This window comes from Coregonus lavaretus (genome assembly GCF_964263955.1).
Source record: "Coregonus lavaretus genome assembly, chromosome: 3".
Classification (NCBI taxonomy): domain Eukaryota; kingdom Metazoa; phylum Chordata; class Actinopteri; order Salmoniformes; family Salmonidae; genus Coregonus; species Coregonus lavaretus.
The window spans coordinates 59,640,662-59,668,484 of record NC_139990.1 but is presented as its reverse complement, the minus strand read 5'-3'; the positions used below and the strand labels follow the sequence as shown (position 1 = coordinate 59,668,484).

The 27,823-nt window shown below is 44.2% G+C and overlaps 1 protein-coding gene across 1 annotated transcript in view; it reads left to right on the top strand.

The window, feature by feature from the left end:
* LOC311108249 (dynein axonemal heavy chain 5-like) overlaps positions 1–27,823 on the top strand; it is a gene marked incomplete at its 5' end in the record, with an annotated part of 67,401 nt that overhangs the window by 17,936 nt on the left and 21,642 nt on the right. The window contains 40 exon segments of the mRNA XM_084150870.1: positions 211–426; positions 686–712; positions 1,400–1,507; positions 1,615–1,700; positions 1,797–2,118; positions 2,762–2,968; positions 3,251–3,422; positions 3,731–3,876; positions 5,872–6,037; positions 6,264–6,521; positions 6,694–6,890; positions 7,383–7,619; positions 7,835–8,036; positions 9,152–9,387; positions 9,686–9,904; positions 10,067–10,129; positions 12,195–12,433; positions 12,522–12,762; positions 13,330–13,529; positions 13,881–14,034; positions 14,210–14,373; positions 15,826–15,982; positions 16,127–16,339; positions 16,792–17,016; positions 17,458–17,473; positions 17,476–17,629; positions 18,716–18,894; positions 19,220–19,407; positions 19,725–19,873; positions 20,036–20,084; positions 20,523–20,657; positions 20,900–21,007; positions 21,579–21,732; positions 21,875–22,021; positions 22,495–22,736; positions 22,941–23,117; positions 23,656–23,860; positions 25,452–25,594; positions 27,507–27,554; positions 27,558–27,641. Of these exon segments, the coding sequence (XP_084006996.1) occupies positions 211–426; positions 686–712; positions 1,400–1,507; positions 1,615–1,700; positions 1,797–2,118; positions 2,762–2,968; positions 3,251–3,422; positions 3,731–3,876; positions 5,872–6,037; positions 6,264–6,521; positions 6,694–6,890; positions 7,383–7,619; positions 7,835–8,036; positions 9,152–9,387; positions 9,686–9,904; positions 10,067–10,129; positions 12,195–12,433; positions 12,522–12,762; positions 13,330–13,529; positions 13,881–14,034; positions 14,210–14,373; positions 15,826–15,982; positions 16,127–16,339; positions 16,792–17,016; positions 17,458–17,473; positions 17,476–17,629; positions 18,716–18,894; positions 19,220–19,407; positions 19,725–19,873; positions 20,036–20,084; positions 20,523–20,657; positions 20,900–21,007; positions 21,579–21,732; positions 21,875–22,021; positions 22,495–22,736; positions 22,941–23,117; positions 23,656–23,860; positions 25,452–25,594; positions 27,507–27,554; positions 27,558–27,641 (6,633 nt within the window).

Genomic DNA, 27,823 nt, shown 5'->3' with positions numbered 1-27,823 from the left:
ATGTTTGTCTATGGAGATTGCATGGCTGTGTGCTCCATTTTATACACCTGTCAGCAACGGGTGTGGCTGAAATAGCCGAATCCACTAATTTGAAGGGCTGTCCACATACTTTTGTATATATAGTGTACTTCTCACAATATTTTACAGTATAACTTCCTTTCCATGCTCCTCCAATGACTTTTCATCTGGATCCCATCTATCTGATTATAGGAGTACCAGAAGTGCTTCCACAAGACCAAGGAGAAGCTGGAGCAGAGTCCCTCAGAGAGACAGTTTGATTTCAGTGAGATGTACATCTTTGGGAAGTTTGAGACGTTCCAACGACGCCTCTACAAGATCCTCAACATGTTCAGCACCATCACTACCTACTCAGCCCTACAGGACTCCAAGATAGAAGGCCTGGAAACTATGGCAACCACGTTTCAGGTACACGGTCGAGAGATTAGAGTACTGTTTAGATGTTACCGTTTTAGACATTACCTTTTTAGACATTACCTTTTTAGACATTACCTTTTTAGACATTAACCTTTTTAGACATTAGCCTTTTTAGACGTTACTTTTTTAGGCATTACCTTTTTAGGCGTTACCTTTTTAGATGTTACCCTTTTAGATGTTAACCTTTAGTATTTATCCCTGCAAGTGTAGTAATGTTAGATCTGCTCTTTCTATTGCTACCGCTGGACAGACTGCAGAAATGCAGGGGAAATGGGAGGTAACTTTTGCCACATCATTTTTTTGGTCCTTGTTTTTGTCCATCAGTGCATGCCTCATCATCATCATCATCATCATCATCAACTCTACCAAGCATATAATCATACTAAAATCCTAACTGTAATGATCGGGAGCCATTTCAGAAAGTAAACAGACATATTTGTTACTTTATATTTAATTTCACTGGTGTTTATCTTAACATTTACCCAAACATTTGTTTTGTCCTCAATTTATTTGATTGCGTTGAACTTAGCATTAGTTTTCGTTTCCGTGTGTCAGATAATTGAGCAGAAGCTGATCCATTACTAAGTCCCGATGGCCTTTTGTGAAAGTTGACAGTTTGTTCACCAGAGTCAGGATATACATATTTTATGGTAAGCTGCTCATCGGAGCAATTACTGCTATTTTATACGCTGCTGTTCATCCCTGCTATTGTAGATGGAGGATCTTTAAATAGGGATGGTGTCCAGCCAGAACCTGCATGTCATCATCATTCTACATTCTCTATTATGTAGCCTCCTACTCTGGTTAAAATGAAATTAAACCCAACAGTTTCACAACATTCAACTGAAACATTGTTGACAGTCTGTTGACTTTGGTTGGAATGAATACAGACACAAGAAATTATCAAAAGCCTCAAGAGTTTTGGAAAGACTAGAAAAATAACTTGTCTGTCTTTTATTTTCAGAGCATTGTAATGACTATGAAGAAAAAGCACTACAGTTTCCTTGATCAGAGAAGAACAGACTTTGATCAGGACTATGATGAGTTTTGTAAAAATACCACTGACTTGCATGTAAGTTTACACTTTATAACGACCTTACCGGTAAATCATAACACAGCACATCTAAATAATCTCATAATTTACTTGCACAATTGTTTGTTGTGTTCATTTGCTTTCAGAATCAGCTGAAGACCTTCATGGATAACACATTCGATAAGATTCAAAACACAGAGAGGGCTTTGAATGTACTGAAGAAATTTGAAAGGTACCGTTATTTCAGTCCACCTCTATTTCAAACCAACCTTTAATTCATTTAATTCATTCTCAATTTGATATCAAAATCTCCCCTTACATCACTAAGACTGGGCATTCCAGACCTGGGCATCGATGAGAAGTATGAGCAGATCCTTCAAAATTATGGAAGGGACATAGAAATGGTTTCCCGTAACTACACCAAGCAGAAGATGGAGCCTCCCATTGGCCGGGACCTGCCCCCGGTAGCCGGTAAGATCCTGTGGGCCCGCCAGCTGTACCGGAGGATCCAGGAACCCATGGATCTGTTTCAGGAAGACCCTGGGGTGCTGGCTACGCCCGAGGCCAAACGCATCATCAAGAACTACAACAGGGTGGCCAGGGTGCTGCTGGAGTTTGAGATGCTTTACCACCATGGATGGATGAAGCAGGTGAGAGAGTCCCTCCTGCTTATCTTATTCATTGTGATGTTAAAGGCAAAACTGATTATTAATCAGCATTCATGCTCTGAGACGCTTGATATGGTCTCTGGTGTACTGGCTGGACCTATACACCAGTAGCATAGCAGCGTTAACTGTTACTGTTATTAATGCTTATCTGTACCTTATCTAGAGCCTGGTCCCAGATCTGTTTGTGCTGTCGTAGTTGGCAAGACTGATATGACTTTTGATTTACTTGTTGATTTCCCACAGACGTACTGTAGATGACTCACATCACTCATACTCTCTCGCTTGCTCTCTCTCTCTCTCTCTCTCTCTCTCTCTCTCTCTCTCTCTCTCTCTCTCTCTCTCTCTCTCTCTCTCTCTCTCTCTCTCTCTCTCTATCACTCTCTCTCTCACTCTCTTGCTGTCTCTCCATTTCTCTCTCTCTGTCTCTCTGTCTCTCTCTGTCTCTCTCTACATCTCTCTCTCTTTGTCTCTCTCTCTCTCTCTCTCTTTGTCGCTCTCTCTCTCTCTCTCTCTCTCTCTCTCTCTCTCTCTCTCTCTCTCTCTCTCTCTCTCTCTCTCTCTCTCTCTCTCTCTCTCTCTCTCTCTCTTTGTCGCTCTCTCTCTCTCACTCTTTCTCACTCCCCAGATCGAGGAGGTCAGACTGGGCCTCCAGGCCTCTTTACTGGTCAAATGTCCCGATACGGGGGACCTGTTTGTCAACTTTGACCCCCAGATCCTGACACAGATCAGGGAGACAGACTGCATGTCCAGGATGAGGCTGGAGATTCCTCCCTTCGCAGTCATCTTACAACAGAAACAAGATGCCCTCAAGAAGAACTACAACAAGCTGCAGGTACACTAGGTATTCCATGATGCCTATTGATCAACTGAAGCATATTGAGCATCATACTGTATCCTTTATCTTTAAAAAGCTTTATATAGACTCAACAACAGTAATAAAAGGGCTGTTATTTCAATTCACTTTGAACTGAGTAGAAAGTCCTATGGGCTGGGATTTAGTCAGGAAAATCTTAATGCGATGATTAGAAAACATTATAAGGGTGAAAGCATTATAACGACAGGCATTAAGTAAAGGGTTATTAGTAATTTCTCTATTTCTGACACCCATCCACAGCTGGTTCTGACAGAGAACGCCAGGGTCCGGGCTAAGATCCAGAGTGCCTTTGAGCAACTGGTGATGCCTCATGTTGCTAAGGTGGATGAAGCCATTCTACCAGGCCTGACCTCCCTCAACTGGACCTCACTGAACATCGATAAATACCTCAGCCGCATCAACAGCGCTCTCAGTATGTAACCGAATCCAACTGCACTGTGCTCTGTCATAGCACCATACTATAAAACGGCAGAACAATCTCACCACAATAACCAGCACAGTTAGCACACCTAAACTCTGCCTGCATTTGATCGCAGCTAAGTGTGCCTGATCAACTCATGTAATATATCCCATTGGAAGAGGTTCTATCTGCTGTCCCAGTGGGCAAAGCTGGTTGTAATGATATCGTTTCAACCTGTTTTTCCCACTGCTGTTTCCTTGTGACCCCTGGTGACCCCGTGGTGCTGTGTATAACCTCTGACCTGTAACCTGTGTGTCCAGCGGACCTGGAGCTACTGATGGACAGAGTGAATGACCTGGTGGAGTTCAGGATAGACGCTGTGCTGCAGGAGATGAGTGGAGCCACACTGTGGGTTCTGCCCCTGGACGAACCATTGAGCTGTGATGAGTTCGTTCAGACCACCAGGGTAAACAAAGATTCCCTCTGTATTACTCATATGTTATACACACAAATGCTTGTTAGGCATAATAATTGCATAATCAACAGTCTGGCAGGACTGTAACACAGTAACTCATCGTCAGTGCTAACAACATTGACCAGACAAAACAGTATACAGTGGGGAAAATAAGTATTTAGTCAGCCAGCAATTGTGCAAGTTCTCCCACTTAAAAAGATGAGAGAGGCCTGTAATTTTCATCATAGGTACACGTCGACTATGACAGACAAAATGAGAAAAAAAATCCAGAAAATCACATTGTAGGATTTTTAATGAATTTATTTGCAAATTATGGTGGAAAATAAGTATTTGGTCAATAACAAAAGTTTCTCAATACTTTGTTATATACCCTTTGTTGGCAATGACACAGGTCAAACGTTTTCTGTAAGTCTTCACAAGGTTTTCACACACTGTTGCTGGTATTTTGGCCAATTCCTCCATGCAGCATTGATGTTTTGGGGCTGTCGCTGGGCAACACGGACGTTCAACTCCCTCCAAAGATTTTCTATGGGGTTGAGATCTGGAGACTGGCTAGGCCACTCCAGGACATTGAAATGCTTCTTACGAAGCCACTCCTTCGTTGCCCGGGCGGTGTGTTTGGGATCATTGTCATGCTGAAAGACCCAGCCACGTTTCATCTTTAATGCCCTTGCTGATGGAAGGAGGTTTTCACTCAAAATCTCACGATACATGGCCCCATTCATTCTTTCCTTTACACGGATCAGTCGTCCTGGTCCCTTTGCAGAAAAAAAGCCCCAAAGCATGATGTTTCCACCCCCATGCTTCACAGTAGGTATGGTGTTCTTTGGATGCAACTCAGCAATCTTTGTCCTCCAAACACGACGAGTTGAGTTTTTACCAAAAAGTTATATTTTGGTTTCATCTGACCATATGACATTCTCCCAATCCTCTTCTGGATCATCCAAATGCACTCTAGCAAACTTCAGGCGGGCCTGGACATGTACTGGCTTAAGCAGGGGGACACGTCTGGCACTGCAGGATTTGAGTCCCTGGCGGCGTAGTGTGTTACTGATGGTAGGCTTTGTTACTTTGGTCCCAGCTCTTTGCAGGTCATTCACTAGGTTCCCCCGTGTGGTTCTGGGATTTTTGCTCACTCTTCTTGTGATCATTTTGACCCCACGGGGTGAGATCTTGCGTGGAGCCCCAGATCGAGGGAGATTATCAGTGGTCTTGTATGTTTTCCATTTCCTAATAATTGCTCCCACAGTTGATTTCTTCAAACCAAGCTGCTTACCTATTGCAGATTCAGTCTTCCCAGCCTGGTGCAGGTCTACAATTTTGTTTCTGGTGTCCTTTGACAGCTCTTTGGTCTTGGCCATAGTGGAGTTTGGAGTGTGACTGTTTGAGGTTGTGGACAGGTGTCTTTTATACTGATAACAAGTTCAAACAGGTGCCATTAATACAGGTAACAAGTGGAGGACAGAGGAGCCTCTTAAAGAAGAAGTTACAGGTCTGTGAGAGCCAGAAATCTTGCTTGTTTGTAGGTGACCAAATACTTATTTTCCACCATAATTTGCAAATAAATTCATTAAAAATCCTACAATGTGATTTTCTGGATATTTTTTTCTCAATTTGTCTGTCATAGTTGACGTGTACCTATGATGAAAATTACAGGCCTCTCTCATCTTTTTAAGTGGGAGAACTTGCACAATTGGTGGCTGACTAAATACTTTTTTCCCCACTGTATTTAGTTCAGTACTAGTTCAGTGTAAACACAGTCTTCATGCATGTAGGACCAGGGGTAGGTAACCCTGGTCCTGGAGTGCCGCAGGCACTTCATGTTTGATTTAACCGACCTGGAAGACCAGGTGTGATCACTGAACTGATCAACTAGCTCAGTTGGTCAGGTGTGGTGCCTAGTTAGAGTACCTGCAGAACTCCAGAAACAGAGTTTGCCTACCTCTGATATAGGCTCATGTACTTTCTTCTTGTATGTCATGGTAGGAGCTGTGTATAAAGGGAGCTCAAAGTCTCCACACCAAGAGTTCCCTGGTGGAGGAGGCAACCAACGAGCTCATCAACATGCTGCTGGAGTGTGAACTGCACAAGGAGGGGGAGGAGAAACTACTAGAAGAGAGCAGGACTGATATGGACCAAGTGGAGAGTGAAGGTACTGTAACCTACAGTTTTAACTGTGATAATTATGATGCAGCAAAACTCAAACGGTGAGTGATAACCGGGTCAGCAAAATGCAAGTGAAATTGTACAAAAGCAAAAAGGTTGTTCAGGTGCATAAAGAAATGAGAAATGAGAAAGTGTGCATGCCTGTGTCCATGCCTGTGTGCGTAGTGCGTGTACATGCAGGTGTACTCACGTGTGTTCATGCCTCTTCCCAGGTGAGGAGGAGGGTAAGTCAGAGGGTCGCCTCAACCTGCTGTCTCGTAACACCACGGCGGCCAGCACCACGGGCCCCCCGTCTCCCCTGGGGAAGAGGAAGAAGAAGAGAGACCTGCTGGAGGTGATGAAGGAGGAGGCTCAAGAGCTTCTGTCCCACTTCAACCACCGTAACTTGGACGCCCTGCTGAGGCTCACACGCAACACCCTGGAGACCCTCCGCAAACGCATCCACGCCTCCTCACTCATGCACTTCCTGGGTAAGTTCCATCAATCCAATATATTTATAAACCCCTTTTACATCAGCAGTTGTCACAAGTGCCACCCTTTGAGCTCCACCCTTTAGATGTTGGAGTAAGGTGGGGCCGTCATGAAGGGTAGGGTTTCCCATTACATTTCTCCCTACTTCAATACCAGCCCATCTCCCCACAGCAGAGAGTGATTCTCCCAGCCGTCTGAAGGGCAGTGGTCAGCAGCCTATCTTCAGGACCAGTGTGACCCTGTCCATCCCCAACATCGCCATGGTCCCAGCCCTGGACGAGGTCCAGCAGGCTCTGAACCGGGCTGTGGAGTGTGTGGTCAGTGTCAGCAAAGGAGTTGGCCAGTGGAGCAAGGAGAGGATCTCCAAGGTGGGCTTGCTGTGGCTTAAAGCTCCAATGCAGCAGTTTTTATCTCAATATCAAATACTTTCTGGGTAACAATTAAGTACCTTACTGTGATTGTTTTCAATTAAAATGGTCAAAAAGAAACAAAAATAGCTTCTTAGCAAAGAGCAATTTCTCAAGCAATAATTTGCTAGGAATGTCTGGGAGTGTTGTGAGTGGGGAGGGGAAAACTGAAAACTAGCTGTTATTGCCAGGCTAAAACTCCATCCCACCAAAACAGGCTGAAATGGCAGGCAGTCTTTTCAAACAGCTCGTACACTAAAAGGGCATTATGATCATTTTCAGATTATTCCAACCCCATAGTGTGGAAATATATATAAAACATATTAAAATCACATTTTTTGACTGCACTGGGCCGTTAAGATGTCTGTGACATCTGCACAATCATGAGATTAAGGTTTTAGTAAGTCTTCAAACAAAGACCAAACATTAATTATTCTGTTTATGCCAACACAGAGGAAGATGAGTGAGAGACGCATGGCTGTTCTGAGACAGGACAAGAGTGACAGTGATTCAGAGGACGGAGAGACCACCTACAGGAGCCTGGCTGATGGCAGTACCTCAGACATCTCCGCCTCTGTGACCCAGGCCATACCCTTCCAGGCCAGAAACTACTACAAGAGTGTGTCTGAGAACAAGGAGATCATCAAGCTGGTTTCTGTGCTCAGCACCTCCATCAACTCTACCAAGAAGGTACATACAGGTGTACACACAAAACAAAAATAAAAAGTATATTTCTCCTGTTTTCCTAACTTTCTGACCTTAGTGTACCAAATTCTAACTATTTTGTGTTTGATACTGATACCTATCCCCTAAGATGTTGCTGTGGAAATGAGACCTAAATCAAATCAATTAAAACTTGATTGAAAGTGCATTTAAGACCTGGCTGTTGTGTTGTTGTTGACCAGGAGGTGATGAATGCTCTGGACCGCTTCAGTCGTTACCACCACATCTGGAGGAAGGAGAGAGAGGACACCATCCAGAAGTTCAGCCAGGGCAGCCCTCTGCTGTCTGAGTTTGAGTCTCAGATCCTCTACTACAAAGACCTGGAGCTGGAGATCAACACTGAGCCTGAGTACATCACTGTAGGAGCTCTGGCCCTCTATACAGGTAGAATACATCGCTGTAGGATCTCTGGCCCTCTATACAGGTAGAATACATCGCTGTAGGATCTCTGGCCCTCTATACAGGTAGAATACATCGCTGTAGGATCTCTGGCCCTCTATACAGGTAGAATACATCGCTGTAGGATCTCTGGCCCTCTATACAGGTAGAATACATCGCTGTAGGATCTCTGGCCCTCTATACAGGTAGAATACATCACTGTAGGAGCTCTGGCCCTCTATACAGGTAGAATACATCGCTGTAGGATCTCTGGCCCTCTATACAGGTAGAATACATCGCTGTAGGATCTCTGGCCCTCTATACAGGTAGAATACATCGCTGTAGGATATCTGGCCCTCTATACAGGTAGAATACATTGCTGTAGGATCTCTGGCCCTCTATACAGTTAGAGTACATCACTGTAGGATCTCTGGCCCTCTATACAGGTAGAATACATCGCTGTAGGATCTCTGACCCTCTATACAGGTAGAGTACATCACTGTAGGATCTCTGGCCCTCTATACAGGTAGAATACATCGCTGTAGGATCTCTGGCCCTTTATACAGGTAGAATACATCACTGTAGGATCTCTGGCCCTCTATACAGGTAGAATACATCACTGTAGGATCTCTGGCCCTTTATACAGGTAGAATACATCACTGTAGGATCTCTGGCCCTTTATACAGGTAGAATACATCACTGTAGGATCTCTGGCCCTCTATACAGGTAGAATACATCGCTGTGGGAGCACTGGCCCTCTATACAGGTAGAGTACATCACTGTGGGAGCACTGGCCCTCTATACAGGTAGAATACATCACTGTGGGAGCACTGGCCCTTTATAAAGGTACATAGCCGTGGGAAGTAGGGGTGCTGAGGGTGCTGCAGCACCCCCTGAAAAATCTGAATCTAACTCTCTACAACTTTCTCCAAGTTATTTGAAATTTCAGGCTATTTCAAAGCAATTCACTGCTAATCCACTGCATTAACCTTAAAAGACAACCCTGCCAAATATGACTGCACATGTTCTTAGTAGTATTTCATAATACTGTTATTTCATTTTTCAACATTGCATGAATATCTGACTATTATCAGACTAATATCTGATTTGTTGTCTAACAGCTGACCTGAAGATGGCCCTGACTGCGGAGACAAAGAGCTGGATGGTGGACTACGGCCTGCACTGTAACAGGAAGTACCGAACAGATATGGAGAACATCTTCACGTTAGTGGACGAAGCGGCAAAGAAACTGAACCGACCAATCAAAGACTTGGATGACATCCGCATCGCCATGGCATCGCTGAAGGAGATCAGAGAGCAGCAGATCTCCATTGACTTCCAAGTGGGACCCATAGAGGTAGGGAACACAAATGCACACTTCTTTCAGAGAGATACTGTATGAATAATTCACTGAGACTATCTGCAATGTCCGCTTTCATTTAGTAGGAGGCAAACCTTAATTCCCACCTAAGTCAAATTTCCACTTAGACGTGCATTGATATCAATGGGTGAAAATTCTACTTAGGTGGAAGTTAGGATATGCCCATAGTTCGATTAAGTCCTTGCTGTCTGTATTTGGTTGTGAGAAGCCATTGGAGACCTGTGTTGTACTATGTATCTGTTCAGTACTGTACATTCCCCTTCCCCTTTCCTAGGAGTCCTATGCCATGCTCCATAAGTACGGCCTGGTAGTGGCGAAGGAGGAGGCAGAGAAGGTGGACACGCTGCGCTATACCTGGGAGAAGCTGCTAGCCCGCAGCACCGAGGTCCAGAATGAGCTGGTGTCCCTGCAGCCCAACTTCAGAGGAGAGCTCATAGACAACGTACAGACGTTCGTGGAGGACTGTGGACACTTCTATCAGGACTATGACAAGGTTCAGACACGTCTCACAGCTCGTTCTAGCTGTTACTCACAGCTACACCTAACTCCAAGGCTGTCTCGGTTTTAGTCATTTCTATTTCTGTTACAGTTAACTTGGCACGCTCTAAATAAGACTGCTAGCTAATTGCTGACACAGGCTTCGTTTCATTCCCAGGACGGTCCCATGGTTGTCGGACTGGCTCCCCAAGACGCTAGTGACAGACTCATCATGTTCCAGGTGAGTACAGTGTGCATCTTCAAGAGAGGAATCTACAGTTGAAGTCGGAAGTTTACATACACCTTAGCTAAATACATTTAAACTCAGTTTTTCACAATTCCTGAAATTTAATCCTAGTAAAAATTCCCTGTTTTAGGTCAGTTAGGATCACCACTTTATTTTAAGAATGTGAAATGTCAGAATAATAGTAGAGAGAATGATTTATTTCAGCTTGTATTTCTTTCATCACATTCCCAGTGGGTCAGAAGTTTACATACACTCAATTAGTATTTGGTAGCATTGCCTTTAAATTGTTTATAATATAATATAATATAATATGCCATTTAGCAGACGCTTTTATCCAAAGCGACTTACAGTCATGCGTGCATACATTTTTTTTTTTGTGTATGGGTGGTCCCGGGGATCGAACCCACTACCTTGGCGTTACAAGCGCCGTGCTCTACCAGCTGAGCTACAGAGGACCACTAACTTGGGTCAAATGTTTCGGGTAGCCTTCCACAAGCTTCCCACAATAAGTTGGATGAATTTTGTCCCATTCCTCCTGACAGAGCTGGTGTAACTGAGTCAGGTTTGTAGGCCTCCTTGCTCGCACACGCTTTTTCAGTTCTGCCCACAGATTTTCAATAGGATTGAGGTCAGTGCTTTGTGATGGCCACTCCAATACCTTGACTTTGTTGTCCTTAAGCCATTTTGCCACAACTTTGGAAGTATGCTTGGGGTCATTGTCCATTTGGAAGACCCATTTGCGACCAAGCTTTAACTTCCTGACTAATGTCTTGAGATGTTGCTTCAATATATCCACATAATCTTCCTTCCTCATGATGCCATCTATTTTGTGAAGTGCACCAGTCCCTCCTGCAGCAAAGCACCCCCACAGCATGATGCTGCCACCCCTGTGCTTCACGGCTGGGATGGTGTTCTTCGGCTTGCAAGCATCCCCCTTTTTCCTCCAAACATAACGATGGTCATTATGGCCAAACAGTTCTATTTTTGTTTCATCAGACCAGAGGACATTTCTCCAAAAAGTACGATCTTTATCCCCATGTGCAGTTGCAAACCGTAGTCTGGCTTTTTTATGGCGGTTTTGGAGCAGTGGCTTCTTCCTTGCTGAGCGGCCTTTCAGGTTATGTTGATATAGGACTCGTTTTACTGTGGATATAGATACTTTTGTACCTGTTTCCTCCAGCATCTTCACAAGGTCCTTTGCTGTTGTTCTGGGATTGATTTGCACTTTTTGCACCAAAGTACGTTAATCTCTAGGAGACAGAACGCGTCTCCTTCCTGAGCGGTATGACGGCTGCGTGGTCCCTTGGTGTTTATACTTGCGTACTATTGTTTGGACAGATGAACGTGGTACCTTCAGGCATTTGGAAATTGCTCCCAAGGACGAACCAGACTTGTGGAGGTCTATAATTATTTTTCTGAGGTCTTGGCTGATTTCTTTTGATTTTCCCATGATGTCAAGCAAAGAGGCACTGAGTTTGAAGGTAGGCCTTGAAATACATCCACAGGTACACCTCCAATGGACTCAAATGATGTCAATTAGCCTATCAGAAGCTTCTAAAGCCATGATGGAATTTTCTGGAATTTTCCAAGCTGTTTAAAGGCACAGTGAACTTAGTGTTCTGACCCACTGGAATTGTGATACAGTGAATTATAAGTGAAATAATCTGTCTGTAAACAATTGTTGGAAGAATGACTTGTTTCATGCACAAAGTAGATGTCCTAATCGACTTGCCAAAACTATAGTCTTTTAACAAGGAATTTGTTGAGTGGTTGAAAAACGAGTTTTAATGACTCCAACCTAAGTGTATGTAAACTTCTGACTTCAACTGTATATACTACTCTGCAGCACTTAGTTTAAGTTGATACATTCACAGAGGTTTTCATTCAGATGTTCTGTGCCTTATTTTTTGCGAGCATTAATATTATGTATGACTTATTTCTATAGCATTTAACAAAGACAACAACATGCATGATTGTATTATTGTGTGTTGTATGGTTTTGGAAATGATATATGTGACCATTCATACACTTTACTGTACTTCTCATTTCATTTGGTCAGAATCGCTTTGACAACCTGTTCCGTAAGTACATCACCTACACTGGTGGAGAGGAGCTGTTTGGCCTGCCTGTGACCCAACACCCTCAGCTGCTGGAGATCAGGAGACAGCTCACCCTCCTCCAGAAGCTCTACGGACTCTACAACAGCGTCATCGACACCGTCAACGGGTACTATGACATCCTCTGGGCCGACATCCAAATAGAGAGGATCAATAACGAACTTCTAGACTTCCAGACGCGGTAAGGAAATCAAACTACAACCCAGACCATGAGAGACATTTACACAGAAATGGATAAATAATCAAATTTTTTCGCCCTCCATTTCCAGTTGTCGCAAGCTGCCCCGTGCCCTGAAAGAGTGGCAGGCATTCCTTGACCTGAAGAAAAGTATAGACGAGATCAACGAGTGCTGCCCCCTACTGGAACTGATGACCAATAAGGCCATGATGACGCGTCACTGGAAGAGAATCACCGAGGTGACAGGACACAGCTTCGAGGTGGAGACTGACACCTTCAAGCTGCGCAACATCATGGAAGCGCCGCTCCTCAAATGCAAAGAGGAAATTGAGGTGATTATGGATTATTGTTGTTGCTGTTGTTGGTGCTGAAACCCGGGAAGGAACCAGGTAATTGATTCTCTATAACCTACTCAGCCTAACATACATTCTCTATAGCCTACTCAGCCTAACATACATTCTCTATAACCTACTCAGCCTAACATACATTCTCTATAACCTACTCAGCCTAACATACATTCTCTATAACCTACTCAGCCTAACATACATTCTCTATAGCCTACTCAGCCTAACATACATTCTCTATAGCCTACTCAGCCTAACATACATTCTCTATAACCTACTCAGCCTAACATACATTCTCTATAACCTACTCAGCCTAACATACATTCTCTATAGCCTACTCAGCCTAACATACATTCTCTATAGCCTACTCAGCCTAACATACATTCTCTATAGCCTACTCAGCCTAACATACATTCTCTATAGCCATACTACTGGTACTCAACTCACGGTACTGTAAATTGAGGCTTGAAAAAAAGGTTGTTTAACCTCAATGGGACAACTTGTTAAAACAAAGGTAAAATAAAGATAAATGTTGTTTGAACTCCCGCCGGGCAGGACATTTGCATCAGTGCGGTGAAGGAGAGGGACATTGAGCAGAAGCTGAAGCAGGTGATTGCTGAGTGGGACAACAAGACGTTCACCTTCACCAACTTCAAGACGCGAGGGGAGCTGCTGCTGAGGGGCGACAGCACCGCCGAGATCATTACTAACATGGAGGACAGCCTCATGGTGCTGGGATCACTCATGAGCAACAGGTTAGACTAGAGACCTACTGGAGGCACAAATGACTTAGCCTGGAAATCAAGACTGATTTCTACTTCAGTTTTGTTAACAATAGTGAAATGTAGCCTGATTCAGTCTGATTTTGAGGCTACAAATGACCTGGGGGTTAGGATTGATATCAGATTTCTTCTCAATTGTTTATCATATTTCAGCATCCAGTTGACTTGTCATCTAGAGTTCAACAGTTGTGGTTTTGGGGAATAAGACTGGGGTGCTATGTTTAAATCCCTGTAAGGTTTTAGCTGTATTGTACAGACTTTTAGTGTTGTTTGTGTACTGTAGTAGTCAATGCTTGACTCAGATGATGACTTGGTGCTCCACAGGTACAACACGCCATTCAAGGCCCAGATCCAGAAATGGGTTCAGAACCTTTCCAACACCACTGACATCATAGAGAACTGGATGACTGTCCAGAACCTGTGGATCTACCTCGAGGCTGTGTTCGTGGGTGGGGACATAGCCAAACAGCTACCCAAGGTAAGAACCAATACATTGACTTTTCATCTGAAAACACATCTTTAACCTTACGCTATCAGTGATAGGGTTCCACAATTTCGTGAACTTTCACAAAGAAAGAACTTTTGTGGAAATGTTCAAAATTGTGCAAACTTAATCAGGACTGACAATCTAGTCTGAATCATCTGAATGACAGGAGGCGAAGCGTTTCTCCAACATCGACAAGTCCTGGGTGAAGATCATGACGCGGGCCCATGAGATGCCCAACGTGGTGCAGTCATGTGTGGGGGACGAGACCATGGGACAACTGCTGCCTTACCTGCTGGAACAACTGGAGATCTGTCAGAAGTCTCTCACTGGGTATGTCTGTCTGGAGGTCTGTCAGAAGTCTCTGGGTAAGTCTGTCTGGAGTTCTGCCAGAAGTCTCTGGGGAAGTCTGTTTGGAGGTCTATCAGAAGTCTTTGGGTAAGTCTGTCTGGAGGTCTGCCAGAAGTCTCTGGGTAAGTCTGTCTGGAGATCTGTCAGAAGTCTCTCACTGGGTAAGTCTGTCTGGAGGTCTGTCAGAAGTCTCTGGGTAAGTCTGTCTGGAGTTCTGCCAGAGGTCTCTGGGTAAGTCTGTCTGGAGGTCTGTCAGAAGTCTCTGGGTAAGTCTGTCTAGAGGTCTGTCAGAAGTCTCTGGGTAAGTCTGTCTAGAGGTCTGTCAGAAGTCTCTGGGTAAGTCTGTCTGGAGGTCTGTCAGAAGTCTCTGGGTAAGTCTGTCTAGAGGTCTGTGAGAAGTCTCTGGGTAAGTCTGTCTAGAGGTCTGTGAGAAGTCTCTGGGTAAGTCTGTCTGGAGGTCTGTCAGAAGTCTCTGGGTAAGTCTGTCTGGAGGTCTGTCAGAAGTCTCTGGGTAAGTCTGTCTGGAGGTCTGTCAGAAGTCTGGGTAAGTCTGTCTAGAGGTCTGTCAGAAGTCTCTGGGTAAGGCTGTCTGGAGGTCTGTCAGAAGTATCTGGGTAAGTCTGTCTAGAGGTCTGTCAGAAGTCTCTGGGTAAGTCTGTCTGAAGGTCTGTCAGAAGTCTCTGGGTAAGTCTGTCTGGAGGTCTGTCAGAAGTCTCTGGGTAAGTCTGTCTGGAGGTCTGTCAGAAGTCTCTGGGTAAGTCTGTCTGGAGGTCTGTCAGAAGTCTCTGGGTAAGTCTGTCTGGAGGTCTGTCAGAAGTCTGGGTAAGTCTGTCTAGAGGTCTGTCAGAAGTCTCTGGGTAAGGCTGTCTGGAGGTCTGTCAGAAGTCTCTGGGTAAGTCTGTCTAGAGGTCTGTGAGAAGTCTCTGGGTAAGTCTGTCTAGAGGTCTGTGAGAAGTCTCTGGGTAAGTCTTTCTAGAGGTCTGTGAGAAGTCTCTGGGTAAGTCTGTCTGGAGGTCTGTCAGAAGTCTCTGGGTAAGTATGTCTGGAGGTCTGTCAGAAGTCTCTGGGTAAGTCTGTCTGGAGGTCTGTCAGAAGTCTGGGTAAGTCTGTCTAGAGGTCTGTCAGAAGTCTCTGGGTAAGGCTGTCTGGAGGTCTGTCAGAAGTCTCTGGGTAAGTCTGTCTAGAGGTCTGTCAGAAGTCTCTGGGTAAGTCTGTCTGAAGGTCTGTCAGAAGTCTCTCACTGCGTAGGCCTATACTTATACATTGAGTTTTCAATGTTTGATATGTGCATTAGATAGTTGAATTTGAAAGTATTCATGTACCAGTATGACACCTTCCAAGTCTACCTACGTTGTACATCGGTAGCTTGATGATGTGTACTAAACTTGTATTGTTTTCAACCCTTGGTTGTGTGTGTGATTGTGTGACTGGCAGGTACTTGGAAAAGAAGCGTCTGCTGTTCCCTCGGTTCTTCTTTGTGTCTGACCCGGCCCTGCTGGAGATTCTGGGCCAAGCCTCGGACTCCCACACCATCCAGGCCCACTTGCTCAACGTCTTTGACAACATCAAATGTGTCCGCTTCCATGACAAGGTACAGTAACGCACAGACAGACATATTCTTTTTTTCTACAATTATCACGGTCAGGCCTCCTAATGTAGTAGTATCTGCCCTTCTGCAATTGTAACTACCCTAGATTCAGCAACATCAATAGTATCTGCCCTTCTGTCTCCACAGATGTACGACAGGATCCTGGCCATCTCGTCCAGGGAGGGGGAGACGGTAGAGCTGGATCGGCCGGTGACGGCTGAGGGGAATGTGGAGGTCTGGCTCAACGCCCTGCTGAAGGAATCCCAGAGGTCTCTTCACCTGGTCATCAGACTGGCTGTCCTGGCCATCCAGGACTCAGGCTTCCAGCTCATTGAGTTCCTGGACTCTTTCCCTGCTCAGGTGGGGAGACATGGGATACATCCTAAATGGAACCCTATTACATACAGTAGTTCACTACTTTTATTCCAGGCCCTGTTCACTCTATAGGGAATAGGCTGCAATTTGTGACACAGTCCTGGTCTTGGGGTCATCATTCATTCTCTTTTATAATGGGATAGTAAAGATTACCTTAACCTTGACCTTGGAGCAATGGTCTCGCAGTTAGACTTTCCCACGCCTATGTTTCATTACTCAATACCTAATCAGGGATTCCTGCTTTGCTGCATTATCCTCCATTAATGTATAACTGAAACTGATCTATACCCTAGCTAAATTCCAAACATTCCTGATTTTATACATTGTCCTGATTACATCCCTGATTGATATGAAGACATCTAAGCCAGGAAAGGTAACTTTCATTCTCTCGTTGATGTCCTATCATGATGTCCTCTCTTCCTCACTCCATCAACCAGGTTGGTCTGCTGGGAGTCCAGATGATCTGGACCAGAGACTCAGAGGAGGCCCTGACCAACGCCCGCTACGACCGTAAGATCATGCCCAAGACCAACCAGTTCTTCCTGGAGCTTCTCAACACCCTGATAGACATGACCACTAAAGACCTGGCCTCAGTGGAGCGGGCCAAGTATGAGACACTCATAACCATCCATGTACACCAGAGGGACATCTTTGATGACCTGGTGAGTGGACTGGAATCACAAACTGACTCGGTGGCTAAAATAGTACTTCAACCCCAAAGGTCCCTTTCAGTGTATAAACTGAAGGTACTAATTTAAACTTTTGGCAAACTGTGCCACCAAAGTTTTTCTGATTAGGGTGAGGTAGTCCCCTGTAGCTCAGTTGGTAGAGCATGGCGCTTGTAACGCCAGGGTTGTGGGTTCGTTTCCCACGGGGGGGCAGTATGAAAATGTATGCACTCACTAACTGTAAGTCGCTCTGGATAAGAGCGTCTGCTAAATGACTCAAATGTAAAATGTAGGTAGAGTCTGAGAATATCAATTTGAGTTTCCCCTGTTATTCAAATCACATTTGACAAGTCATTTGGGGTTTTAGGAATTTCATAGGCTTTTGCAATCCTTTGTTTACAGAATGGTTTCTCTTTCCCCCTCCTCTCCCCTCAGTGTCGGCTGCATATCAAAGCCCTACAGACTTTGAGTGGATGAAGCAGTGTCGTTTCTACTTCAATGAGGACTCTGACAAGATGATCATCAACATCACTGACGTCGGCTTCATCTATCAGAATGAGTTCCTGGGCTGCACTGACAGACTGGTTATCACTCCTCTGACTGACAGGTAGGGACTAACTAGTCATCACCTCTCTGACTGACAGGTAGGGACTAACTAGTCATCACCTCTCTGACTGACAGGTAGGGACTAACTAGTCATCACCTCTCTGACTGACAGGTAGGGACTAACTAGTCATCACCTCTCTGACTGACAGGTAGGGACTAACTAGTCATCACCTCTCTGACTGACAGGTAGGGACTAACTAGACATCACCTCTCTGACTGACAGGTAGGGACTAACTAATCACCTCTCTGACTGACAGGTAGGGACTAACTAGTCATCACCTCTCTGACTGACAGGTAGGGACTAACTAATCACCTCTCTGACTGACAGGTAGGGACTAACTAATCACCTCTCTGACTGACAGGTAGGGACTAACTAATCACCTCTCTGACTGACAGGTAGGGACTAACTAGTCACCTCTATGACTGACAGGTAGGGACTAACTAGTCACCTCTCTGACTGACAGGTAGGGACTAACTAGTCACCTCTCTGACTGACAGGTAGGGACTAACTAATCACCTCTCTGACTGACAGGTAGGGACTAACTAATCACCTCTCTGACTGACAGGTAGGGACTAACTAATCACCTCTCTGACTGACAGGTAGGGACTAACTAATCACCTCTCTGACTGACAGGTAGGGACTAACTAGTCACCTCTATGACTGACAGGTAGGGACTAACTAGTCACCTCTCTGACTGACAGGTAGGGACTAACTAGTCACCTCTCTGACTGACAGGTAGGGACTAACTAGTCACCTCTCTGACTGACAGGTAGGGACTAACTAATCACCTCTCTGACTGACAGGTAGGGACTAGGAAGTGGCTCCACCACCACTCTAATAGCTTAACCAGTTATCATGCATTTTGGGCTAAAAGGGCAACTTACACTTGTGGCACTAAAAATATAGAGGTTTTTGTGGCAAATTATTGCTAGGAGACACTAGAGTGCAGTGTTGGACACACATTTCAGTAACCAGTATGCCAATACCACGGCCCAGCCTAACGTTGTAGTGCCCACAAGTATATGATGTATCACATTGGGTGATTATTCTAGGTGTACCTAACCCCTTGGTGTGTGTTTGTCCCAGGTGCTACATCACACTGGCCCAGGCTCTGGGGATGAGTATGGGAGGAGCCCCGGCCGGCCCTGCAGGAACAGGGAAGACTGAGACCACTAAAGACATGGGCCGCTGCCTGGGGAAGTACGTGGTGGTCTTCAACTGCTCTGACCAGATGGACTTCAGAGGACTGGGGAGGATCTTTAAAGGTAGGAGCTTCTACTCATATTGCCTGGTCCTACATTTCTGCTGTCTTGCCAACTCCTGTGTTATTTGCATGGCAATGACCATAGGAGTTGGATATCCAGTACAAACAAAACGTATGTGATTTGGGGGGATTATAGGCTATATATAAGATCTCACTCATATTACTGTGAAGAGAATGATGATATCAACCTGAACCCAATGAACAGTGTAATGTTGTGTGTCTTTGTGTTGATTTGCAGGTCAGGCTCTTGGGGTTGTTTTGAATGAGGAGTTTAATGTTGTGAAGAGTGATGTGTGATATTGTGTGTAATGTTGTGTTGATGGCAGGCCTAGCCCAGTCGGGCTCGTGGGGCTGTTTTGATGAGTTCAACCGTATCGACCTATCAGTGCTCTCCGTGGCAGCCCAGCAGATCGCCATTGTGCTTACCTGCAAGAAGGAGCGCCGCAAGAACTTCATCTTCACCGACGGAGACAACGTGGAAATGAATCCCGAATTCGGCATCTTCCTGACTATGGTTATTATTATTAGCAGTGTATAAACTACTCACTGTAGAAACCCCTTCACAAACACTTTGTCAAGTAGAGCTTAATTTAAAGTACTTCTGAAAGGAATAGTGAATTCTTGTCTCAAAGAAGATGAACTGAAACTAGTCCGAATCAGACAAGGTTTATTATTTGAGGATGTTAATCATAGACTTTGTTTTGCATTTTCATAACATTAGTAATCTACACTATGTTCATGCCAGGTCATCATTGTAAATAAGAATGTATTCTCAACAGACTCACCTGGTTAAATAAAGGTTTGATTAATAAATGTTTTTGCCCCCATCAGAACCCGGGCTACGCAGGTCGTCAGGAGCTTCCAGAGAACCTGAAGATCAACTTCCGCTCTGTGGCCATGATGGTCCCGGACCGTCAGATAATCATCCGGGTCAAGCTGGCCAGCTGTGGCTTCATAGACAACATAGAGCTGGCCAGGAAGTTCTTCATAGACAACATAGAGCTGGCCAGGAAGTTCTTCATAGACAACATAGAGCTGGCCAGGAAGTTCTTCATAGACAACATAGAGCTGGCCAGGAAGTTCTTCATAGACAACATAGAGCTGGCCAGGAAGTTCTTCATAGACAACATAGAGCTGGCCAGGAAGTTCTTCACCCTCTACAAACTGTGTGAGGAGCAGCTGTCCAAGCAGGTCAGCTATGAAATGAAATGGAACTGCTGTAGATATTTTAATGACAGCTGAACATGCAAAGCTATACTTTTTAGTAAAAACTCAAGTCAATTGAAATGTTATTTAAATTGTCATCACAGTCTCAAATCACTTTAGAGGGAATGAATATACTACCTGTCAGGTGGATGGATTATCTTGGCAAAGGAGAAATGCTTACTAACAGGGATGTAAACAAATTTGTGCACAAATTTGAGAGAAAGACGCTTTTGTTTGCATATGAAAAATGTCTGGGATCTTTTATTTCATGAAACATGGAACCAACACTTTTCATGTTGCGTTTATATTTTTGTTCAGTATAAAAACAACAAAACTGTCCATGTATGTGTTGATTATGATCTTTGTGTAGTTCATAGTTCTATTTCCGTACATTCCATGTTGGGTTCACTCTCTGTTTATAAGGTGCATTACGACTTTGGACTCCGAAACATTTTGTCAGTTCTGCGTACACTGGGGGCGGTGAAACGAGCGAACCCCAACGACACAGAATCTACCATCGTCATGAGGGTTCTCAGAGATATGAACCTGTCCAAGCTGGTGAGTAGACATACAGGACATTCTCCTCGAAATCAACTGCAATTCTCCTCGAAATCAACTGCCATTTTAGAAAAGCCATTTTTTAAAAGCAGCATTAAGTGTTACAAATTGTTATTTTTTCATATATTATTCTGTAATATATGAATAATGATTTCATCTTCAGTGAGGTGCAATACAACACAAGTGGTATCATGGTTAACTTCATTGACACTATATGTCAGTGTCACTATATGTGTTGACAGATAGATGAAGATGAGCCGTTGTTCCTCAGCCTGATAGAGGACCTCTTCCCTGGGATCCTGCTGGATAAAGCAGGCTACCCAGAGCTGGAGACAGCTATCGACAAACAGGTGAGAGGACATTTTATATAACATAAAATAATCCCTTTACATTTAGTTTGAAAATTGTCCATGTCACTCTGAAGTCTATCTGCATGTAGTTTCTCACAACCCTCCTCCTCACACTGCTTCTCCTCACCACCCATCTCTTCTCCTTTCCCCTACAGTACATTTGACATTTTAGTCATTTAGCAGACGCTCTTATCCAGGGCAATTACATGAGCAATTAGGGTTAAGTGCCTTGCTCAAGGGCACATCGACAGATTTTTCACCTAGTCAGCTCAGGGATTCGAACCAGCAACCTTTTGGTTACTGGACCTTTTGGTTACTGGGTCTTAAGCGCTAGGCTACATGCCGCCCCCACAGTATAATACAGAGTTTAAGGGATTAATCTCATCTTGGTATTAGCCTTAATACCATAGGGCTTTTTAAAGTAGCATAAAACCTTTTTTCGATCTAAATGTGAGCGGTAGGGATTTATTTGTATTAACATGAAGAGTCTCACTCTCTCCCACTGTAGGTGGAGGAGTCTGGTTTCATAACATGAAGAGTTTCTCTTATCCCTATGTGCTCCATACTGTAGGTGGTGGAGGCAGGTCTGATCAGCCACCCTCCGTGGAAGCTGAAGGTGATTCAGCTGTTTGAGACCCAGAGGGTCCGCCATGGCATGATGGCCCTGGGGCCCAGCGGAGCAGGAAAAACCACCTGCATTCACACCCTGATGAGAGCCATGACAGGTGAGAAATGTCCCCATCAAAACACTTGACTTATTTCACCTTATTTACTACCTCATGGCAGTCATACTAAAGTAAAATGCACAGACGTTTACATGCACTAAAAAGCTGTGTTAAGTTAATTTGTATGTGTTTGCACCCACAGACTGCGGCCAGCCACACAGAGAGATGCGTATGAACCCCAAAGCGATCACCGCCCCTCAGATGTTTGGCCGTCTAGATGTAGCTACCAATGACTGGACCGACGGCATCTTCTCTACCCTGTGGAGGAAGACCCTGAGAGCCAAGAAAGGTGAGCCGGATACCTCCTCTTATTTCTTATTGTTATAGATATTGTGTGTTTTTGTTCTACCTTGTTATTTTTAGGATTACATTGTTATTGATTACTGCATTGTTGGGGTTAGAGTTGGCAAAAAAGGCTTTTCACTGTACTTGTGCATGTGACTTTCAAACTTGAAACTTGAAAGAAATACCCTGGACTTATACATGCTTTACACATGCAAGGTTACACATGCATTACACATGCTAGAGCATGAACCCATATACAGTACATACCGTATAGTCTCTATGGAATTCATATAAAATAATGGGGCAGACCATTTTCACCCATCTCTATTTCAATGTGTTTTCAATATTCTCATATCTTTCTATTAATTTCCCTGTCTTTTTACAAAAGGTGATGTTCTAATACTTTCCTCTGACCTCCATAGTTGATTTTGATTAGTTTAATAAGCAGACTGGTTCTAATGTTTCTATCCTCTGCAGGGGAGCACATCTGGATAGTACTAGATGGACCAGTAGATGCTATCTGGATAGAGAACCTCAACTCTGTACTGGATGACAACAGGACTCTGACCCTGGCCAATGGAGACAGGATCCCCATGGCCCCCAACTGCAAGATTGTGTTTGAGCCCCACAACATCGACAACGCTTCGCCTGCCACCGTGTCCCGTAACGGAATGGTGTTCATGAGCTCTTCTGTGCTCAACTGGAGCCCCATTCTGGAGGTGGGCAAAGGAACCTTCTCTCACACTTTATCAGTGGATGAAAATGTGTGTGTGTGCATGGGCGTACATTCGTGCATGCTTGTGTGTGTGCATCTTTGTCTATGTGTGTGTATATTTGTGTGGGTGTATATTTGTGTGTGTATGTATGTGTACATGGGTGTATCTTTGTCTACATGTATACATGTGTGTTTTGTCCCCATGCAGGGCTGGCTGAAGAAGCGTTCCCCTCAGGAGGGAGAGGTGCTGAGAGAGCTGTTCTCCTCTTCCTTCCCAGAGGTCTACCGGTTCAGTGTTCACTGTCTGGAGTACAAGATCGACATGCTGGAGGCCTTCGTCATCATGCAGAGCATCAACATGCTGCAGGGCCTCATCCCCGCCAAGGTAGGCACCTGAAACCTCCATACTCCAACCATGGGGCGGCAGGTAGGGTAAGAGCGTTGTGCCAGTAACCGAAAGGTCGCTGGTTCTAATCCCTGAGCCGACTAGGTGAAAAAATCTGTTGATGTGCCCTTGAGCAAGGCTCCTGTAAGTCGCTCTGTATAAGAGCGTCTGCTAAATGACTAAAATGTAAATATTAAAAACCCTGCAGAAGGGGGATAATATCCTTACATCACTGAGCTCTATGAGTACTGTTGGAGTGAATTGCCCCCATATTCCTCATAGAAACAAATTACAATGTTCTAATGCCTAACTGATTTAATTCATCATGTCATTGTGATTCCTTTAGCACTCTGGTTTTCAATTACTGTTGGACTATAACGCTCTGGACTCTGCATTTATGTGGGGATGGATTTCAATTTCCCTTTACTGTAGGTGACTGATTAATTTGAGCGCCAAGTATGAAGTATAGTAGCTATAAAGATGTAGAAGGGCTTTGGTACAGTATGCTGTGTTGATAGTGACTGTTGTTGTGTTCCAGGAGCAGGGTGGGGAGGTGTCCAGGCAGCATGTGGAGCGTCTCTATGTGTTTGCTCTCATGTGGAGCATCGGAGCTTTACTGGAGCTGGAAGACAGGAGGAAGATGGAGAGCTGGCTCCGTGGCAACGACAACATCCATCTGGACCTCCCAGATATACCATCAGACAGCGAGGACACAATGTTCGACTACCACGTCACTATAGACGGTGAGGGGTAGATGTACAGTAGACAGACTCCACAAACTCACAACACACACTCAGTCCTCTTATAATGGACTGTTATGGAAGAGACACTTAACAAAAATATAAAGGCAACATGTAAAGTGTTGGTCCCATGTTTCATGAGCTGAAATAAAACATCCCAGAAATATTCCATATGCACAAAAAGCTTATTTCTCTCAAATTTTGCGCAAAAATTTGTTTACATCTATGTTAGTGAGCATTTCTCCTTTGCCAAGATAATCCATCAACCTGACAGGTGTGGCATATCAAGAAGCTGATTAAACAGCATGATCATTACACAGCTCCACCTTGTGCTGTGGACAATAAAAGGCCACTCTAAAATGTGCAGTTTTAGAGTGCCCCCCCCCCCCCCCTTGTTTTTAAACTGCTGCTACTCGCTGTTTATTATCTATGCATAGTCACTTTACCCCTACCTACATGTACAAATTACCTCGACTAACCTGTACCCACATTGACTCGGTATCGGTACCCCCTATATATAGCCTCGTTATTGTTATTTTATTGTGTTACTTTTTAGTTTATTTAGTAAATATTGTCTTAACTCTATTTCTTGAACTGCATTGTTGGTTAAGGGCTTTTAAGTAAGCATTTCATGGTAAGGTCTACACCTGTTGTATTCGGAATATGTGACAAATACAATTTGATTTGATAATTCTTGGAAGCTGAAAATGTCCCAGTTCTTCCATGGCCTGCATACTCACCAGACATGTCACCCATTGAGCATGTTTGGGATGCTCTGAATTGACGTGTACGACAGCGTGTTCCAGTTCCCGCCAATATCCAGCAACTTCTCACAGCCAATGAAGAGGAGTGGGACAACATTCCACAGGCCACAATCAACAGCCTGATCAACTCTATGTGAATGAGATGTGTCACGCTGCATCTGGTCACACCAGATACTGACTGGTTTTCTGATCCAGGTATCTGTGAACAACATACGTATATCTGTGTTCCCAGTCATGTGAAATCGATGGATTAGGGCCTAATGAATATATTTCAATTGACTGATTTCCTTATATGAACTGTAACTCAGTAAAATCTTTGGAATTGTTGCATGTTGCATTTATATTTTTGTTCAGTGTAGATCATAAGATCATATTGATCTTTCACAGTGCTCTTGCTCAATTAAAAAGATGGTGCATTGAAATATAAACATCATGGGCCAATTGCAACCATGGATGCCACCAGATTATCACCATCTGATCTCTTGTTAAACCATTAATATGCGTTAAATTCACCCGCACAGCTGATCTCAATTTGCAAACATTATTGGTCACCTCATTACCATTCCTTATAAGCTGATGTTGGTATTACATTAGTCCTGCTTGCTTTCAAAGGGTTTCAAGATATGTTCACCCTCTGGTGTGTATTATCATCAGAAAAATGTCATTTATCTATTTGACAATCATTTCGTAGAACTGAACTAAAGTATTTCCAGCTGATGACATCGTGGATGGTGAAAATTCCATCAGATGACATCATGGATGGTGTCCATGATGCTCACATCTATTTGTTTTTCAATGATTTATTATTGTATGTCCTCCTGTGTGTGCAGGTCAGTGGGTCCACTGGAACACGCGGGTAGAGGAGTATGTCTACCCATCAGATCTCACTCCAGAGTACGGATCCATCCTGGTCCCCAACGTGGACAATGTCCGCACTGACTTCCTCATTCAGACCATCGCCAATCAGGGCAAGGTGAGAGTCCAAAAACCTAACCCATCTAACCCTAACCCTTACTCTAACCCTCATCCAAACCATAGCCAAACAGGGCGAGGTGGGTGTCCGTATTCACAAAGGGTCTCAGAGTATTAGGGCTGATCTAGGATCAAGTCCCCTATGTACAGTGGGGAGAACAATTATTTGATACACTGCCGATTTTGCAGGTTTTCCTACTTACAAAGCAAAAATCTGTAATTTTTATCATAGGTACACTTCAACTGTGAGAGACGGAATCTAAAAAATCCAGAAAATCACATTGTATGATTTTTAAGTAATTAATTTGCATTTTATTGCATGACATAAATATTTGATACATCAGAAAAGCAGAACTTAATATTTGGTACAGAAACCTTTGTTTGCAATTACAGAGATCATACGTTTCCTGTAGGTCTTGACCAGGTTTGCACACACTGCAGCAGGGATTTTGGCCCACTCCTCCATACAGACCTTCTCCAGATCCTTCAGGTTTCGGGGCTGTCGCTGGGCAATATGGACTTTCAGCTCCCTCCCAAGATTTTCTATTGGGTTCAGGTCTGGAGACTGGCTAGGCCACTCCAGGACCTTGAGATGCTTCTTACGGAGCCACTCCTTAGTTGCCCTGGCTGTGTGTTTCGGGTCATTGTCATGCTGGAAGACCCAGCCACGACCCATCTTCAATGCTCTTACTGAGGGAAGGAGGTTGTTGGCCAAGATCTCGCGATACATGGCCCCATCCATCCTCCCCTCAATACGGTGCAGTCGTCCTGTCCCCTTTGCAGAAAAGCATCCCCAAAGAATGATGTTTCCACCTCCATGCTTCACGGTTGAGATGGTGTTCTTGGGGTTGTACTTATCCTTCTTCTTCCTCCAAACACGGCGAGTGGAGTTTAGACCAAAAAGCTATATTTTTGTCTCATCAGACCACATGACCTTCTCCCATTCCTCCTCTGGATCATCCAGATGGTCATTGGCAAACTTCAGACGGGCCTGGACATGCGCTGGCTTGAGCAGGGGGACCTTGCGTGCGCTGCAGGATTTTAATCCATGATGGCGTAGTGTGTTACTAATGGTTTTCTTTGAGACTGTGGTCCCAGCTCTCTTAAGGTCATTGACCAGGTCCTGCCGTGTAGTTCTGGGCTGATCCCTCGCCTTCCTCATGATCATTGATGCCCCACGAGGTGAGATCTTGCATGGAGCCCCAGACCGAGGGTGATTGACCGTCATCTTGAACTTCTTCAATTTTCTAATAATTGCGCCAACAGTTGTTGCCTTCTCACCAAGCTGCTTGCCTATTGTCCTGTAGCCCATCCCAGCCTTGTGCAGGTCTACAATTTTATCCCTGATGTCCTTACACAGCTCTCTGGTCTTGGCCATTGTGGAGAAGTTGGAGTCTGTTTGATTCAGTGTGTGGACAGGTTTCTTTTATACAGGTAACGAGTTCAAACAGGTGCAGTTAATACAGGTAATGATTGGAGAACAGGAGGGCTTCTTAAAGAAGAACTAATAGGTCTGTGAGAGCCGGAATTCTTACTGGTTGGTAGGTGATCAAATACTTATGTCATGCAATAAAATGCAAATTAATTACTTAAAAATCATACAATGTGATTTTCTGGATTTTTGTTTTAGATTCCGTCTCTCACAGTTGAAGTGTACCTATGATAAAAAATTACAGACCTCTACATGCTTTGTAAGTAGGAAAACCTGAAAAATCAGCAGTGTATCAAATACTTGTTCTCCCCACTGTATATATAATTGTATTCATTATTATCTAAAAGGCTATACTGATCCTATATTAGCAATCCTGTTCTGAGTATTGTTAATTTGGCTTCTAAGTGGAGGATAAGTTACCCCCTAGCCATGTGATCTTGGTCAGATCCTCAAGAGTAATTCCTTCCTCATTTTGTCGCAGGCTGTGCTGTTGATCGGAGAGCAAGGCACAGCCAAGGCGGTCATCATTTAGGGATACATGTCAAAATACGACCCCGAAACTCACATGGCCAAGAGTCTCAACTTCTCCTCCGCCACAACCCCACTCATGTTCCAGGTATTACACCTACAAAACAACACCACACACTTTCTGCTCTTTACTCTAACTTTTCAAGTTTTAGATGGGTAGGACTTTCTAAGATCAGTTGTGAATGAATGAAAATGTTTTACAGTCACTTGTCAGTAAGTTTATCTGACTACTCAGGTCTATGCACCATTTATTTACAGTAACAATACTTC